The sequence below is a fragment of the Salminus brasiliensis genome, chromosome 6 (genome assembly GCF_030463535.1).
Source record: "Salminus brasiliensis chromosome 6, fSalBra1.hap2, whole genome shotgun sequence".
NCBI lineage: Eukaryota > Metazoa > Chordata > Actinopteri > Characiformes > Bryconidae > Salminus > Salminus brasiliensis.
Window position 1 is genome coordinate 32,970,052 of NC_132883.1, and position 14,702 is coordinate 32,984,753.

At 37.2% G+C, this 14,702-nt stretch overlaps 1 protein-coding gene across 4 annotated transcripts in view; it reads left to right on the forward strand.

Moving 5' to 3' along the window:
• Window positions 1-10,671: 10,671 nt before the first annotated feature.
• lmx1bb (LIM homeobox transcription factor 1, beta b) overlaps window positions 10,672-14,702 on the forward strand; it is a 57,302-nt gene continuing 53,271 nt past the window's right edge. Inside the window, exons 1-3 of one of the 4 annotated variants that reach the window (XM_072682078.1) lie at window positions 10,672-10,710; window positions 12,633-12,797; window positions 14,268-14,393. In XM_072682078.1, coding sequence (XP_072538179.1) covers window positions 14,324-14,393 — 70 coding nt within the window. In that variant the 5' untranslated portion in view covers window positions 10,672-10,710; window positions 12,633-12,797; window positions 14,268-14,323. Of the gene's footprint in view, window positions 10,711-12,489; window positions 12,798-13,349; window positions 14,394-14,702 lie in introns of those variants that run through there. The other 3 variants (XM_072682076.1, XM_072682079.1, XM_072682077.1) reach the window with 3 other exon arrangements.

The following is a 14,702-nucleotide window of genomic DNA, read 5'->3' on the forward strand; positions in this document are numbered from 1 at the left end:
GTGTTACCCATGTGGTTTGCAGGATATTTGTAAAATTGTGACATAAGATGGTTGTTTAAAATTTTGCAGCCTATTCATTCTTATGGGATTCTTATCAAGAGAATTGAAATTGCTGTGGTTGTTATGGTTTCATAGGTGGTTGCTAAAAATCCCTTGCAGTGCAAAAACCATACATCAGATCAAAAAGCAGTATGCACACCTGAGTCACACAATCAAATCGAACAGTCTGGAGTTGGAATAATGTCATCTCAAAAACTGCTGGTTAGTCTGTAAATATCTGGCAGAAAAATCATATTAAAAAAAAAAATTTTATAAATCGAATAACAATATAGTTTCATTACACAATGCACATATTCGCATTCGATTTACATTCCATGCTCAGTTTCGAGTCTCCACTTCTGACGTCTGCAAAACAGGACTGTACACATATTAGATTTTCTTTAAATTCAAATTATGAACAAATGCACTACTGAAGCTGTAGAAACCACATTGTAGCCTCAGTTGCCACTAGTTTTAATGAGCAGTGCTAAATGAGAAGTGCTAAATATTTCAAATGTAACGTCAACATGCATAACATTGGAATGTGTGGGAAATCTTTAGACAAATGAAAATGAATGCTACAACCACGTGTTTAGAAGATGTGTGCCATAACTACAGGTCTTTACACATTTTATTTCACTCTTTTGTGTTGGTCACTTGCTGGAGGGCGGTGCACCATTTTAGCTTTGTCGGGGAGAGAGTAAACGCATGGTCTTCTTCCTTAACAAGCTCAAACTGGACTCTGGGGGGAGATGGAGATGAAAACCATCACGTCTGGATCTGGCAGAAAGAGGACTGAGCCATATCAAAGGGCCAAGCAAGTCCTTTCACTCCACGGGGCCTTGCTCTCTCTTTCTTTCTCTCTCTCCTTCCCTCTCCATCAGAATGCCTCAGCCATATGATGCACATTAGAGTAATTGAGGAGCAATGGGACCAGGCGTGAGGTGATCTCTCTTTCTTCTTTTGCTCGCTGTCCTGTGTCTACTTTCTCTCTCTCTCTCTCTTTCTTTCTCTCTCCCTCTCTCCCTCTCTCACTCTTTCTCTATCCCTCTCAAGGGATAAGCAACACTCTCTCTAGCTTCACTCACTTTTTACTCCTACTCAGATATTTCATCATTTCTTCAATATGTTTTTTTTTCTCAAATGTAACTTTTTGTGCTTATTACTGCTTTTTTAAAGCTGGACAGCTAGAAGTGAATGGAACAAAGAGATCAATTAGCTCCTTTCAAGTTAGATCAAAGCAGTGTGGCCCCATGTCCAGACATTTACACAACCTGTGTACCAATTAAATCCGTAGGGGATGCTGCCCTGCTACCCCCTCGCCCCGCCATCCGTGCACACATGCCACGCAGATAAGTACCCATACAGAACATAAACTAAAACAAATTATAATTTTGTGTATCAGTTAATTTACTTAGATATTAAGACACATTTTTAAAATGTCTCTACTAAATTGATGAGTTAAATTGCAAATATTTCTGCGTCTTTCTGTTTAAACAAGCGTCTTAGAAAGAGGGAGGGAGGGACGTGGGAGAGGGAAACATTGAAGATTAGGCCACAGACAGGTGCAGTGACCCTGTCCACCTCTGGAGGTGCCACTTGCAGTTTATGGGACATTTATGGTTGGCCAGTGCTTTTTAACATGGCCACCTGGTTGCAATAAGAGCACAGCTCCTGAGCCCCAGTCGCCCATAGGAAATGCTCAGAAGCTCCCGAGGGAGCTGGACCCTGTTAAGATGTTTATGATGCTGAAAGTGGTCCGAAGGGAAAACACTGACAGGTACAGAGAAGAATTTTGTAGAAGGAGCTTGTTTTCTTGTTATTCCTAATGCTTCCCCCGAGAGTTGCTTTTTCCCCTTCTTTTCCTGAATAAACCCACAGTGAGTGGAGGGCTGAATAACTCTGGAGTCTGAAATAAAAGATTGCTGCAGTGGAATTTGTTTTTATATTAGATTATTATTATATTCATTCCGTATTTTTAATCTGAATTTGACTTAAAGTTATAAAATTGGTTTAGAAAGTCCCAAGGTCATCATTTCTAATGAATCATATTTTGGCAGACCTTGACTAAGTCTTTTTTATGTGTTCACTAGAAGTATAAGGACAAAGTTTAAAGCACAGTCCCTCATTATCCGCCTCTATTCTAACCCGTGTTGGTTTTGGAGGCAAAAAACTTAGAACAATAAGTGAGAGAAATGCCATGCTTGAGTACACCAGTGGGTCAAAGCCCTTTTGCTGACCTCCAGGTGGGGTGCTCTAATAACGTCATTAGAATTGCTAGGCTTCCTGTTCATTGATATATGGCTCTGTTGTCAGAGTTTTGTTTTGTCCTTCTAGTTGTGTCTACATTGTGAAAGAAAACTTGCCCTTAGCTTTTCCTTTTGATATTCTTTATAGTTACATGGTGAGAATACATAGACCATTTTAAATGTAATCACATCAAAACCTAGAACAGCATCTGCATATTGAATAGCACTGCCACATTCATGTTCATATAAATATTTGAACATGAATGTGGCAGTGCTATTTAATAAGCATAAATATGCAAAGAATTCAGATGTTCTACAGAACAAAACTGAATTAAAAGCCTTGTTTGGTATTTCAAAAACATTTTTAAAAAAAAATTTACAGCAAAAGATTTATTTTAAATTGCATGTGCAATTTAGTATTCTCTCTCACTCTCTGTCTCTCATGCAACACATTCTTAAAAACATTTTTTCATAAACTCTCCCATACTGTGTAAGTACATACATAAGTACAGTGATTTATTTTAACAATCTGTGGCACTTTATCTAATTAAACAGGACTAATTACACTCTCTGTAATGAAACGTGCCATTGGTCAATGTTCTTGATGTCTACAACATGCTTGCTTCTAACTCAATAACAAAATTAATCACAATTTTAATAAAATATAGTCATATTGCCCTCCCCTAGAATCCAGCTCCCACTGCTGATGCAGATGTGCAAATGTACACACACAGCCTGTCTAGTCCCTGTAGATGAGTACTGCCAATTAAATAGAATTTTCTGGAGCAGATGAACATGGACCTATTGGCACCATGCCTAATGCCAGTATTTTGGGATGAGTTGAGGTTGAGGTGGGGTGGTGATAATCCAAATTCCTGACCTCTCCTTCCTTGGACATTAGAGACAGTGACTCCAACAAATGCAGGATAAACTATTTTGTTAATACATGATTTTAGAATAAATAATGAATGAGCAGGTGTACTTGCCAGTACTTGTCTATACTGTCAATCAAAAACTTACCATCGCATCTCCAGAACTTTTTGATGTGGGAAAACCTTTCCTAACTGTGGAAGTCAATGTAAAAAGATTATAGTTGATTATAGTTGCCCATTCATCATTAAAAATTTGACACCATTTTAAAAAAACTGTAAATTGTATATAATGCCAAAAATGTAAAAACAGCAGTTTTTGTTGAAAAGTGACAATATATATGTAATGATTTCTAGACTACTGTCTCTATAATGTGGTTTATTTACTTGGTCACAGAACATGGCAGCTTTTGTTTGTTTGTTTGTTTGTTTTTGTTCATTAATGACATTGACTTAGAAGCTCAGGTCAGCAGATGTTGAGAGGAGTGAGTTTGCTGATGTGGATCTGTAGCACTTTGCCTAATGTTCAAGACAGATTGAAAATGCTAGCTTTTAGCAGATGCTCCATAGATCTACTCACCCAGATCCAGCCAGCTGAACAGCATCTGGACGGATGGCTGTTTGGACACAGAGCAGGCTGACACAACTGCAAAGTGTGTTACGCCTTTTATTTATAGTGCCAAAATGTACACTTCTGCAGTGCACTTCTTACTTGTTGCAAGACATGATCATTGCTTCTTGGTTTTCAGTTTTAGTCTGCTTTGCAAGCAATTGAAATCTGTGCGTATCTATTTGCTTGCTTGAGCACTAAAGGTCATTACAAATAAAAATGACCACCAGTAACCATTAGTAACATAGGGATGTAATATTTACTTGTATCAATGGACTGCACATCACAGACTGAAGCATAACTAAACACCAGTGCGTGTTTATCCCATCATGTGGTTTCTGCTGATATCTATATAAGCGCATCCCTCCAGAGATGCAGAATACTGTGTAATCTTCACCACAGTACATGAGTTTATCATAATTACACACCAGTCATGAGTTTTCAAATCCCATTTTCTTTTGACACGACTCAGAGTCTCTAAATCTACTTAGAACATTTCGCAGCATTTCAAACCACCAGGCTCGGTGCACACATGTAATTTGAAGACCTCTGGCTGAATTTATGTGTCCCACAAAAAGAGCAATGGGGATGTGTGTTGTAAATGGCACATATCCTAAAATCAAACTCGGAACCCCTGCTTGGCCTCTGCCAAGGGATGAATAAATCAGTATGAAGACGAATCGCATGAACAAGACACCCATATGCTGAATAGCATTTATAAATCTCACTCTTTGTTTGGGAATACTTGCCATCGATGTGTGTTCATGCGTGTGGGTTTGTGTATGTAGTATATATGTATGTATGTATGTATATATATATATATATATATATATATATATATATATATATATATGTATATATAATTAGCTTCATTGGCTTGTTAAGGATATGACTTGTTCACATAATTATGGAAAGGCCAAATGATGTAAATTCTGACACATAATAAATGTAAAAAATTATGTACTTTAACTATAATAGTAATAATAATTATAATATCTATGACTCCTATAATTGTGGGTGCGCAACCATCATCCATAGGCTCCTGCAGTAGCTTAGCATTTTAAAAATTTAAATAAATTATCCACACAAAGCAGGATAAGGTAGACGCAAGATGCTTTTCTAGTCCCTGTAGAGAAGTACTGCCAATAGAATAGAACTTTCTGAAGCAAGTTAACATGGACCTTTTGGCACCCTGCCTAATGCTAGGCATGTGCTAGAGGGGTATAAAAACCCTTTGCATTGAGCAGTGGAGCATTGGAATTGTGTTTTCTTGCATGATGGTGCTCCATCCAATACTTTTGGGAGTGAGTTGGGGAGTTGGGGATGAGGTAGAGTGGTGATAATCCAACATCTTGACTTTACTAACAGTCTTGTTTATTGAATTTCCTGGATTAATCACTAATGAAATATAGTCTGATATTTATCTAACTAAACTAATAACATACAAATAGTTGCACAGGTTATGTTGGGAAGTGTGGGTTTCACAGGTGTCTATTTGAGTGTGTTATAAAGATACATGAAACTGCTAAAAGCTACAGAAGACTAAAAACTGCAAAAAACATTGTTTAATAAAAAAAGAGCATGTCTCGAGTCTGCCTAAGACCACTTGGATGTTGAATGTTTTTGGAAGATATTTTATAGACAAAGGGGACAAAATTGGAACTTGAAGCATGAAGCATGGTTGGGGGGGGGGGGGGGGGGGGTGCTCATGGTTTGGGGCTGCATGGTTGCATTGTGGTCTGGATGCCTTGCAATCAATGAGGGCACAATGTTGTTACAGGAGAACGTAAGTCCATTCATAACCTTAGGCTGAAGAGACATTGGATGATGCAACAGAACAGTGCTACCCAAAATACACAAGTAAATCAACTAAAGAATGTTGAAAAGGATCTACATATTATTAACAGCAAGAGTTGTCTTACTTTCATCCTCTACAGTGTGTTTACTCAATGTGTTTAGTAAAATACATGAACTGTACAGGCGTTTGTTTTACTACTTTAGTTCAATTGTATTTGTCTTAATGCATAAATCCAGTTCCATAGAGAGATGTAGCACCTGAGATTTGATGTTAGGATTTTTTCTCTTTGCTTGGGTAGTATTTACAATTGCTTTATAAAAAAGTTGAAGAAGATCTGTTTTTCTGTATGCCAGTTACCATACTTTAAAGCAAATACAGATGCAACAGATCCCAACATAGTTTCACTGTAAAGTTTGCTTAGGAACATTTGTTTTATAAAACACTTTTGTTCTAGATTTTAACTTTTGAAAAGAGAATGCTGAATTGAAGTTAATAAAAACAAGCAAAACTGCACTTTTAAGCATTTATATAACATCTAAAACTGTCTGGAATTTCTGCATTGGTTTTGCACAAAATGATCTTAACAAACACAATCAATATTAACAAGGGCTTCATTCTCAAAGTTACACCACAGCTTCTTTTTTCAAATTATTTGAATTTGTATCTTGAAAAACTAATCCAACAAACCTACAAAAACTAGATTTTAGAAGGTAAATTATAATGTAATGAAAATGTTTAAAACTAATTAACATATATTTCTAAAACAATTATAAGAAATGTTATATTCATATTACAATGAGAACAAATTTGTCATTGTGATGACAAGCGATGTGATGTTCCTTAACAATTTAGTAACTAACTTAACCTGAATGCCCTGGCTTACTTTGTATTTTCTTGGTCTCTAAAACTAAAATACATCTGTTGACTCACTTGTTTTAGCAGGGAAATTACATTAATTTGCAAAACTGAATTTTGTATGGCTTTAATTTGTGTGCTTCTTAAGACTCTGGTCACAATTTGTTTTAATGCTATGTGTAAGTACTTTTTCACTGAAGATCAGGTAACTGGGTCCATTTCAACAACTATAAGGGACAAAAATGGGCAGTGTTTTTGTTTGCATATATGTTTTTGAAAAGGTTTAAGTAAATATAATAGATAAAATACCAATATTTCCTGCAACATATATCACTAAAAATGGCATTACATATCCAAATAAATAAAATAGATTACATCGGTGTATTACAAATTATGTTCATGTCATATTTTTAACTCATTTAAAAAAACTTTGAGTAATTCATTTAATTAAATTAAATTAATTAATTAATTAAATTAATTTATTTTAATATTTTGTATTTAAAAACATATACAGTAATTACCTTAGGAAGACATAATAAACCAGAATAGTATCATAAATTTTAATTATCAGGATAAATCTTAACTTTAAAAATAGCTACTTTTAGCACAGGTAAGATAAGAGATAGTCCTTTATTAGTCCCGCAGTGGGGAAATTCCCAACTACATCTGTGTAACTACAGGTAACTACATCTGTGTAAGATAAAGGGCAGCAAGTCCAGCATTGTCTAATAAGTAAGTACCATTGTGGCAGCTGACTGGGACACAGCAGTTACAGTAACAGAGTTTATCAAATAAATGTCTGCAGTGATGAGCAGCATGTATTCTACTGTACACACTCTAGTATTGGCCCATGTTTAAGCATATAAGCATTTAGGCATAAAAATAAACTACAGTTTTTAGTTTATGTTAACTCTGAGTATGATTTGGCTATGAATGCAATGGAATACATGAAAAAAAGGTTTCAACCCTAAGTTTGAGTTAATTGTATCTGTAAATAACACTTCACTAACACTTAGTTTAATCTAAGTGTTAATTTAAAGTGTTAGAATAAATCTTAGTTTAATCTAACACTACTGCTAACATTTCGAATAAAAAACAGTAGAGCTAAAGAGTTGAAGTGGCATGGAACTATAAGGTCGTGTCTGTGTGAAAACATTAAATTTACCACATGGGGGCGACATATACATGCAACTGATGGTTAATGTCTCTGTTTAGCTCTACTGTCTCTTCTACTATTACCAAATTGAGTTCATCTTAAATTATAACAATCATTACTCAAGAGTGCAGCATGAACAAGAGTTTGTATTACTGAGTAAAATGTGGGCAAATTGCATCTACAAAAACATTTATAAAAGAAAACAAAATGCGGTTGATATGTGTAACTGGCAAAGTAAGGAGAAAAATTTAAGTGAATTATAAAAACAAAATACTCTTCCAGCTGATAATAATTAGAACGAATTATTGACGTTACAAAAACAAACAAGAAGAAAGAAGCGTCCTTCGTGCTGATCAGTGTTGCGTTCAGTGCCAAGTCCTGTTTGGCGAGAAAAAGAGAGAGGGAGAGAGAGATAGATAGACTACAAGGCCTCTTTATGCTGTTTGAAAGAAATCACTGGAAGAGAGCAGAGGTTCAGAAACACTCATTAAAAGATCAAAGCGGATTCGGACATCAAAGTGCAGTTTACTGTATGTCACTGTGAGCCACTGCCATTAGTGCGGCTTTATTTTCTTCTACAGGATTTGTTTAACCTGTCTGTTACACACGTAACGTAAAGACGTAGGTGTGTTTTAGGCTATACGATTTAGAAACAGTCCGATCTTTATGATAATGTTCATTATTCCCGTATGAGAAGCACGCATACATACACAGGTACTCAACAAATAAACAACATGATTCTCAGTTGTTTTGGCTTATTTTCAGTCAAACTTCTGAATGAATACATCTTTGAGCTCTTTTATACACAGATAAGAGGCCAGTGTTTAGAAGGTTGAATATTAAGGATGCTCTGTCGTTTCAACTTTTTTGTCGTTTCACACTTTCTTTACAAAAACGTTAAATAAACAATACCTTGTTCGCTGAGGTTTAATGACAGTTAGTACTATAAACTAAACCTCACCTAGTTTATATAAAACTATATACTTTTATAAATAAACGTGTATTTTAGAATTCCGTTGTCTGTCACACAAAAACTTTAATTTCCAAGTCGTTTCACTTTTTTATATAATGTGAATTGATCATTTCAAACGATCAATTTATCATGCAAATGATCCAAAGTGACTTAAAATTATTTTACATGCACTTTCTTCGAAAGGTGGATGTTTTTTTTTTCTTTCCCTGTAAAGTTGCCATTTGAGGATTCAAGGTTTTTGCGTGACAGCGACAATATATTTAGTTGTACTGAGAATAAGAATACATGCTATTCTTTTGCATAAATGCTGCCTAACTGAACGCGATTCGTATATACTGCTAATAATCACTGTAATTAGCAGAAACATGTAGCCTGTAACTGTAATAACTCACCACGTTTATGTCTTGCTCTCTTTTTGGGTCCAAAGTTAAGAGTGCATCGTTAGAGTGTGTGTGTGTGTGTGTGTGTGTGTGTGTGTGTGTGTGTGTGTGTGTGTGTGTATGAGTGCGCTCACTGCTGTTCAGCTTCTCGGATTCAATTGGTCTATCAACCCGCTTTATACAGTAGACTTTATAGAGCCAAGTTACAATCTGCCTAATAATAATAATAATAATAATAATAATAATAATAATGTATACCTCTGTGTGTGTATTTTCCGTTTCCAATGCAGTATTTGTGCTTCACATCCTCTCGCATTAACCACTTTACATCTCGATCACAAATATATCACCATTCAGAAACGTTCACTACTCATGAGTAAAATCACGAACTTCATCGCCTGATCTGTCTTTAAAATGCATTACCGACACGCCGTTATAAAATGCACACCATGCGCACGCTTAGGTTAATCTATAAAGATGAATATAAACTTTGCGCTTTATGTATTGATTTAAACACCACATATACACGAGGAGAAAGTTTATCTTGAATATGTTTTAAATATGCTCCAGGTAATTTGTTTCATTACTGTTTATTGATCGATTTCTTTATTAATTTATATACTTATCCGAATATTTATTTTTTATCTTAATTTCTTAAGATTATATATATATATATATATATATATATATATATATATATATATATATATATATATATTACTAGTGTACTAGCTTCTTAAAGTACTGTAATTGTCCACACGCTTCTTACCTTATTCCCTGTAATCCGGATTCTTTAACTAAAACACTGAAACTACCAGAAAGTGTAGCAAAGATGCACATTTAGGGCCTGTTCTGATGTTAAATTAACTCTCTCTCTCTCTCTCTCTCTCTCTCTCTCTCTTTCTCTCTTTTTCTCTCTCTGACTCACTCACATCACGTCGGTGTTGCACGTGTCACACACCTGCGGCTTGTTGACCTGTTATGCGATGGGGGAGGGCAAACATAATGAGGAGAAATGTATTCTCACTGAACGTTTCTTCTTTCAGAATGTGTTTCTTTGATTTGTATTGCGCGGTCCAGTTTGTATAAAGCCTGAGCGCTCCCGTCTGCATTATCAGACTCCATCAGACATAGCCCTGTTTCCACGGTCAGGTACAAAAGAGCGCTGGGCCCCAAAGTGTCACAAATGACGAAACCTGAGAGGGTTTTTGGGGACCCTCTAAACATCGCGAGGCGTTCGCTTTGATTGTTTTTATGCTTATCCAGTGAGGTCTGCCTTTATGAAACACTTCGTAAAGCAGTGACTGTCGGTTCCAAAACCCAGACCAAAGTCCCTCTACACGCACACACACAAACGCTGCTCATTTGCCTCGGGCTCTGACGATTTTTTTTTTCTTATTTCACTTAGCTGGTTATTTCAGAATCGGAAAACACCAACTCGACCTTTCTGTTTAATTGTTTGGAAGTCTAAAGGGGGTCATGGGCACAGAGGCCAGGTGGGCTGTGGTTTGATTATTATTTGAGCTGTGATCGTCTCATTAACTCTGAATGAACATTATCCTATGGCTGTAGTCAGTAATTGTGTCCATTGCGCGCGCATATTGCTCCGTTAGTCACTTTGTGGTGAAACACTGGCAACGCTCTTTCCGACTAGATTGCAGTGAAACATTTGACCGCTAGAGGACGTGTTGTCCAAACATAGTGTGTTCGGTAGAAAGTGGAGCGCAGGGGCGTTCTTCACAGGCACTACAGAAGAGAAGCAGCGAATTCATGACAGCAAGGTAAAACAACTCTGTATTCAAACACATCTGCCATGTCTGTTTTTCTATAACATTTTTTGTTCTAATTGTTTATGGTCTGGGCCAAGAATAATACTGACTGATGGATTAGATTTCTTAGGATTTTGGGATGTAATATTTGCGTATTGTTGCTGTTCTTCTTCTTCTTCTTCTTATTATTATTATTATTATTATTGTTGTTGTATGTATATATATATATATATATATATATATATATATATATATATATATAGTGTGTTTATTTTGTGAGTATAAAAACATATAATTATTGACTATTAATTGTTTTCGCCTCGCCTTCATCCGTAACTTTCAGGCGCAATTTATGATTATTGAAGTAAAAGGCATTATATAATGTACATTATATGTACACTTTATCGGAAAGGTGTAATAAATGATTAGACCCGTTATATAAATACAATAATGATAATAATAACAATAACGACTGCCCGCCTTTATTTTTCTACAGTGCTTTCTTTCCAAATAATACACATTAATGCAATAAACGACAGAAGCGTGTTTAACTGTTGTAAGCTATGCAAATACTGCACACAGTGGTCTGACCGCGCTCGGACTCCGCGTGATGACAGGTCGGGTTTGGTACGATTCTGAATTTATTTGCTTTCTTGGACGTTTTAGCCACTGGATTTAAACACCTGGCGATAAATAATACCGTCCAATTAATTTTAGCAGAGGGCTTTAGTCTCCCCCCATCTGCTTTTTTTCTCCACTTCATTTTATACTTCAGCCGAGCTCGCTCTGAGCTGGAGAAGCTGGCTTTAGCGAGACTATAACATTATCAGCTGAACTTAAGATAGAGAAGAAACCTCTTAATGGCTGAACTGTGGTGGCCTGCGGACTTTTTTCACCTTTCTTGAATAAAAGTAGGGTAGTGCGTCCTAATGAAGGTAGCAGTTATCCATGGGTAATTGTATAAAGACTGGAAAAGAGCTTAAGGTGCCGATTCCCAGACACAGTGCAGAATGAGGCGCAGGGAGATGGAGCTTACAACGTTCAGCATCTCCAGGACAGATGGAGGCTTAAAAGAGCCGCTCTATGAAGTGTAGTGGTGTGTGTGTGGGCGTGTGAATACTCGTTGTAGGCCAAACATACTGACGCAAGGTCAAGGTGATGTTGGCTAACACATGCAAAGCTCCTATCGGTTTTGCTGTTTGTGTGGTATGTAGAACAAGATGGGCATTTGGGTGGACAGCGTGTGATTGCAGACAAAAAAAGCTCTCGACAGTTCCTCGTTATTTAAAATAATTAGGGAGGCAGTTTGGGCGAAACCCCACACACACAACCCCACCAGGAAAAGCACTTTAGGCAGTGAATCTCAGCGACAGCCAAACTGAAAAAGAGCTCTAAAGTGTAACGTTTTTAGCTCTGAAGTCAAACGGTCCACCATATGAGTCCTCATCATTAGCACAGTCCATACAGGAAAAAAGCAAAAAAAGACGCTCCACCGAATGACCATCGCTTTTTAGGGTATAGTTAATGTATTTAGATTTAAATACGAGCTTTTTCTTGTCGTCAAATGACTAACCATCAAATTTCCATCTTTAAATGACGAGAGTATGCACATTGGGTTTATATGACAACAACGAATAAACAGCGGCTTCATTTCTAAATAAATAATGAATTCCATCCAACCAAAGAACTACGGATCCACCAGTTTGTGTTAAAGAATTTCACCGAATCGTCGAGATTAGTTTGTTGAAATTTTCCTTCACTCCTAGTCCTATTTCTGTTATAAATACACACTGAATAAACTCAGCCTAATTGTTTCGTTAATCTCGTTACATTTTTTTTTATCTGCTGTTTTTTTAAACTGTGATGATGGTGGGATTGTAGCACCCCCCTCCAGTTCTTTCTGCCCTGCACTTCTTATCGACCCTGATCTCCAGGTGCATCGGACATCGCGGGTCAGAAGGTTCGAGTCTTCATGATGGACACAAAGGCTGAAAGACCGAAAACAACGCTGCCACGATGCTCCACTGACTCATATCAAAGCTAGCAGCTCTTCAGCACACACAGCAGCCAGACTTCACCACTGAAACCCGGCACAAATAGTACGGTCTAATTTGCTTCCAGGCCTCGATGTCTTCAGTTTGTTGTTATTATTATTATTATTAGTAGTAGTAGTAGTAGTAGTAGTAGTAGTAATAATAATAATAATAATAATAATAATAAATGATGATAATAATAATAATAATAATAATAATAATAATAATAATAATAAAAAATACATTTGTCTTTATTAATATGGATTAAATGAATATTATTATTGCTTCAAACATTTACGAATTGTACTTAATATGTATTTATTGTGAAAGCCGGGCGTTTCCTTTCCCGGCAAATGTAGTTATTATAAATTAGCGAGAACAAAATAGCTCTGTAATGTTGTGTTTATATTCATTTTAGCAAATGTTTCATATACTTCTTGATACAATAAATTAAGACTACTATATATTAATTCTATATGTTAGTCTTCTACACTATCTATGTAATAAAATGCGTGTTTTAGATATTTTAACAGAACGTACAGTTTTACTGTCTCATCTTCTGCTCGCAATTTCTTTTTTTCTACCTGTTTTCTGCATTCCTTTCGTTTCGGCTCTTATTTATATGTTTATTTATTTATTCGAAAACCTATTATGTATTGCGTTAGTTCGTTCTTTCTTTATTTTGTTATTCACATATTTACTTATTGTTTTTGTTGTTGTTTTGTGTCCCATCCGTAATACTCTTACTGCGTTGATTTCTTTCTCTCTCTCTCTCTCTCTCTCTCTCTCTCTGCTTTCTTTCTGTCACGGAACCCCTCGGTCAGCTCCATTTTCCTCTGCCTTTTGCTGTTTTCACCTCCTCGTTTCTCCTCTCTCCTCATATGGACAGAGGCTCGCGCTCTCAGCGTTGAGGACAGCAACTCTGCACCAATAGCAGCGTCCGCGCGCAGGAGTAAAGGGGGAGCAGTGAAGGCGGGCAGAAACAGGAGGAGGAGGAGGGGGGTTCCCTCAGCTCCTCTCAGGCTTAGGGCTTTCGTGAACGCCGCGGATCTCAATGGCACACTCATTTAAACACTTAACGCAGTGACATCTCAGTCATACTGTTTTGGATTTTACTCGTTTCTTCCTGTTTTGGTGCGTCGAGGCCACTCGAGTTTCTGCGTTCAGAGGGAGGATCCTCCTCTGCATTTCAGGACTGCGCGGCCCGGATACAAACTTTTGTGCTGTGCAAAAAGGAAAACAAGCTCAGTCCAGCCTCGCTTACTCCTCATTAGCAGGTGATTTATCAACTTTTGCAGCTCTCTCTCTTTCTCTCATCGAGCATCTGCGCCAAAACCCGTCGGGTCTTGATGGAACAAACAAACCCTCCAGCACAGCGGTTGACAGCCGCAGTGAGACGTTTGTAAGGCGTTTTAGTTCCATTCACGCTAGCGATTGAGATTGTGTGCTGTCAGCTGATGTTTATGGGCTTTAGTATTGGCATCTGAAGCGAGAGCATGGCTTACGAAAAAAATATTGTTATGGATATTGCAACAGGTCCTGAGTCCCTGCAGCGGTGCCTCTGCGTGGGGAAAGGCTCGCGGCGTTCAGACATGCTGGACGGAATCAAAATCGAAGACCATCCGCTGCGGACAGGCCAGGCAGCTCTTGGAGTCATGCTGGGTAAGGAGCCTCTGAGGGCTGCTTGTGGTTACATGGAGGTTCTAGATAGTTAGCTCTGATGCATAAGTGCATATGCACTACGTGCTCTGAGCTAAGGCACGGACACGACGAGTTCAATGGGATTACAAACTCCAAATAGTGCTGTACATTCTGACATTTCTCCTTTATCACAAACCACGCGTTTTACCGCCATATTCATGGAATATGTGCAGGTCAGTTTAACTGACAAAACTGATGGCAGTTACAGTGAGTTATGTTAGCAGCTACCCATAACCTCTTAGGTAATTAATATAATTAAACTAATATTCA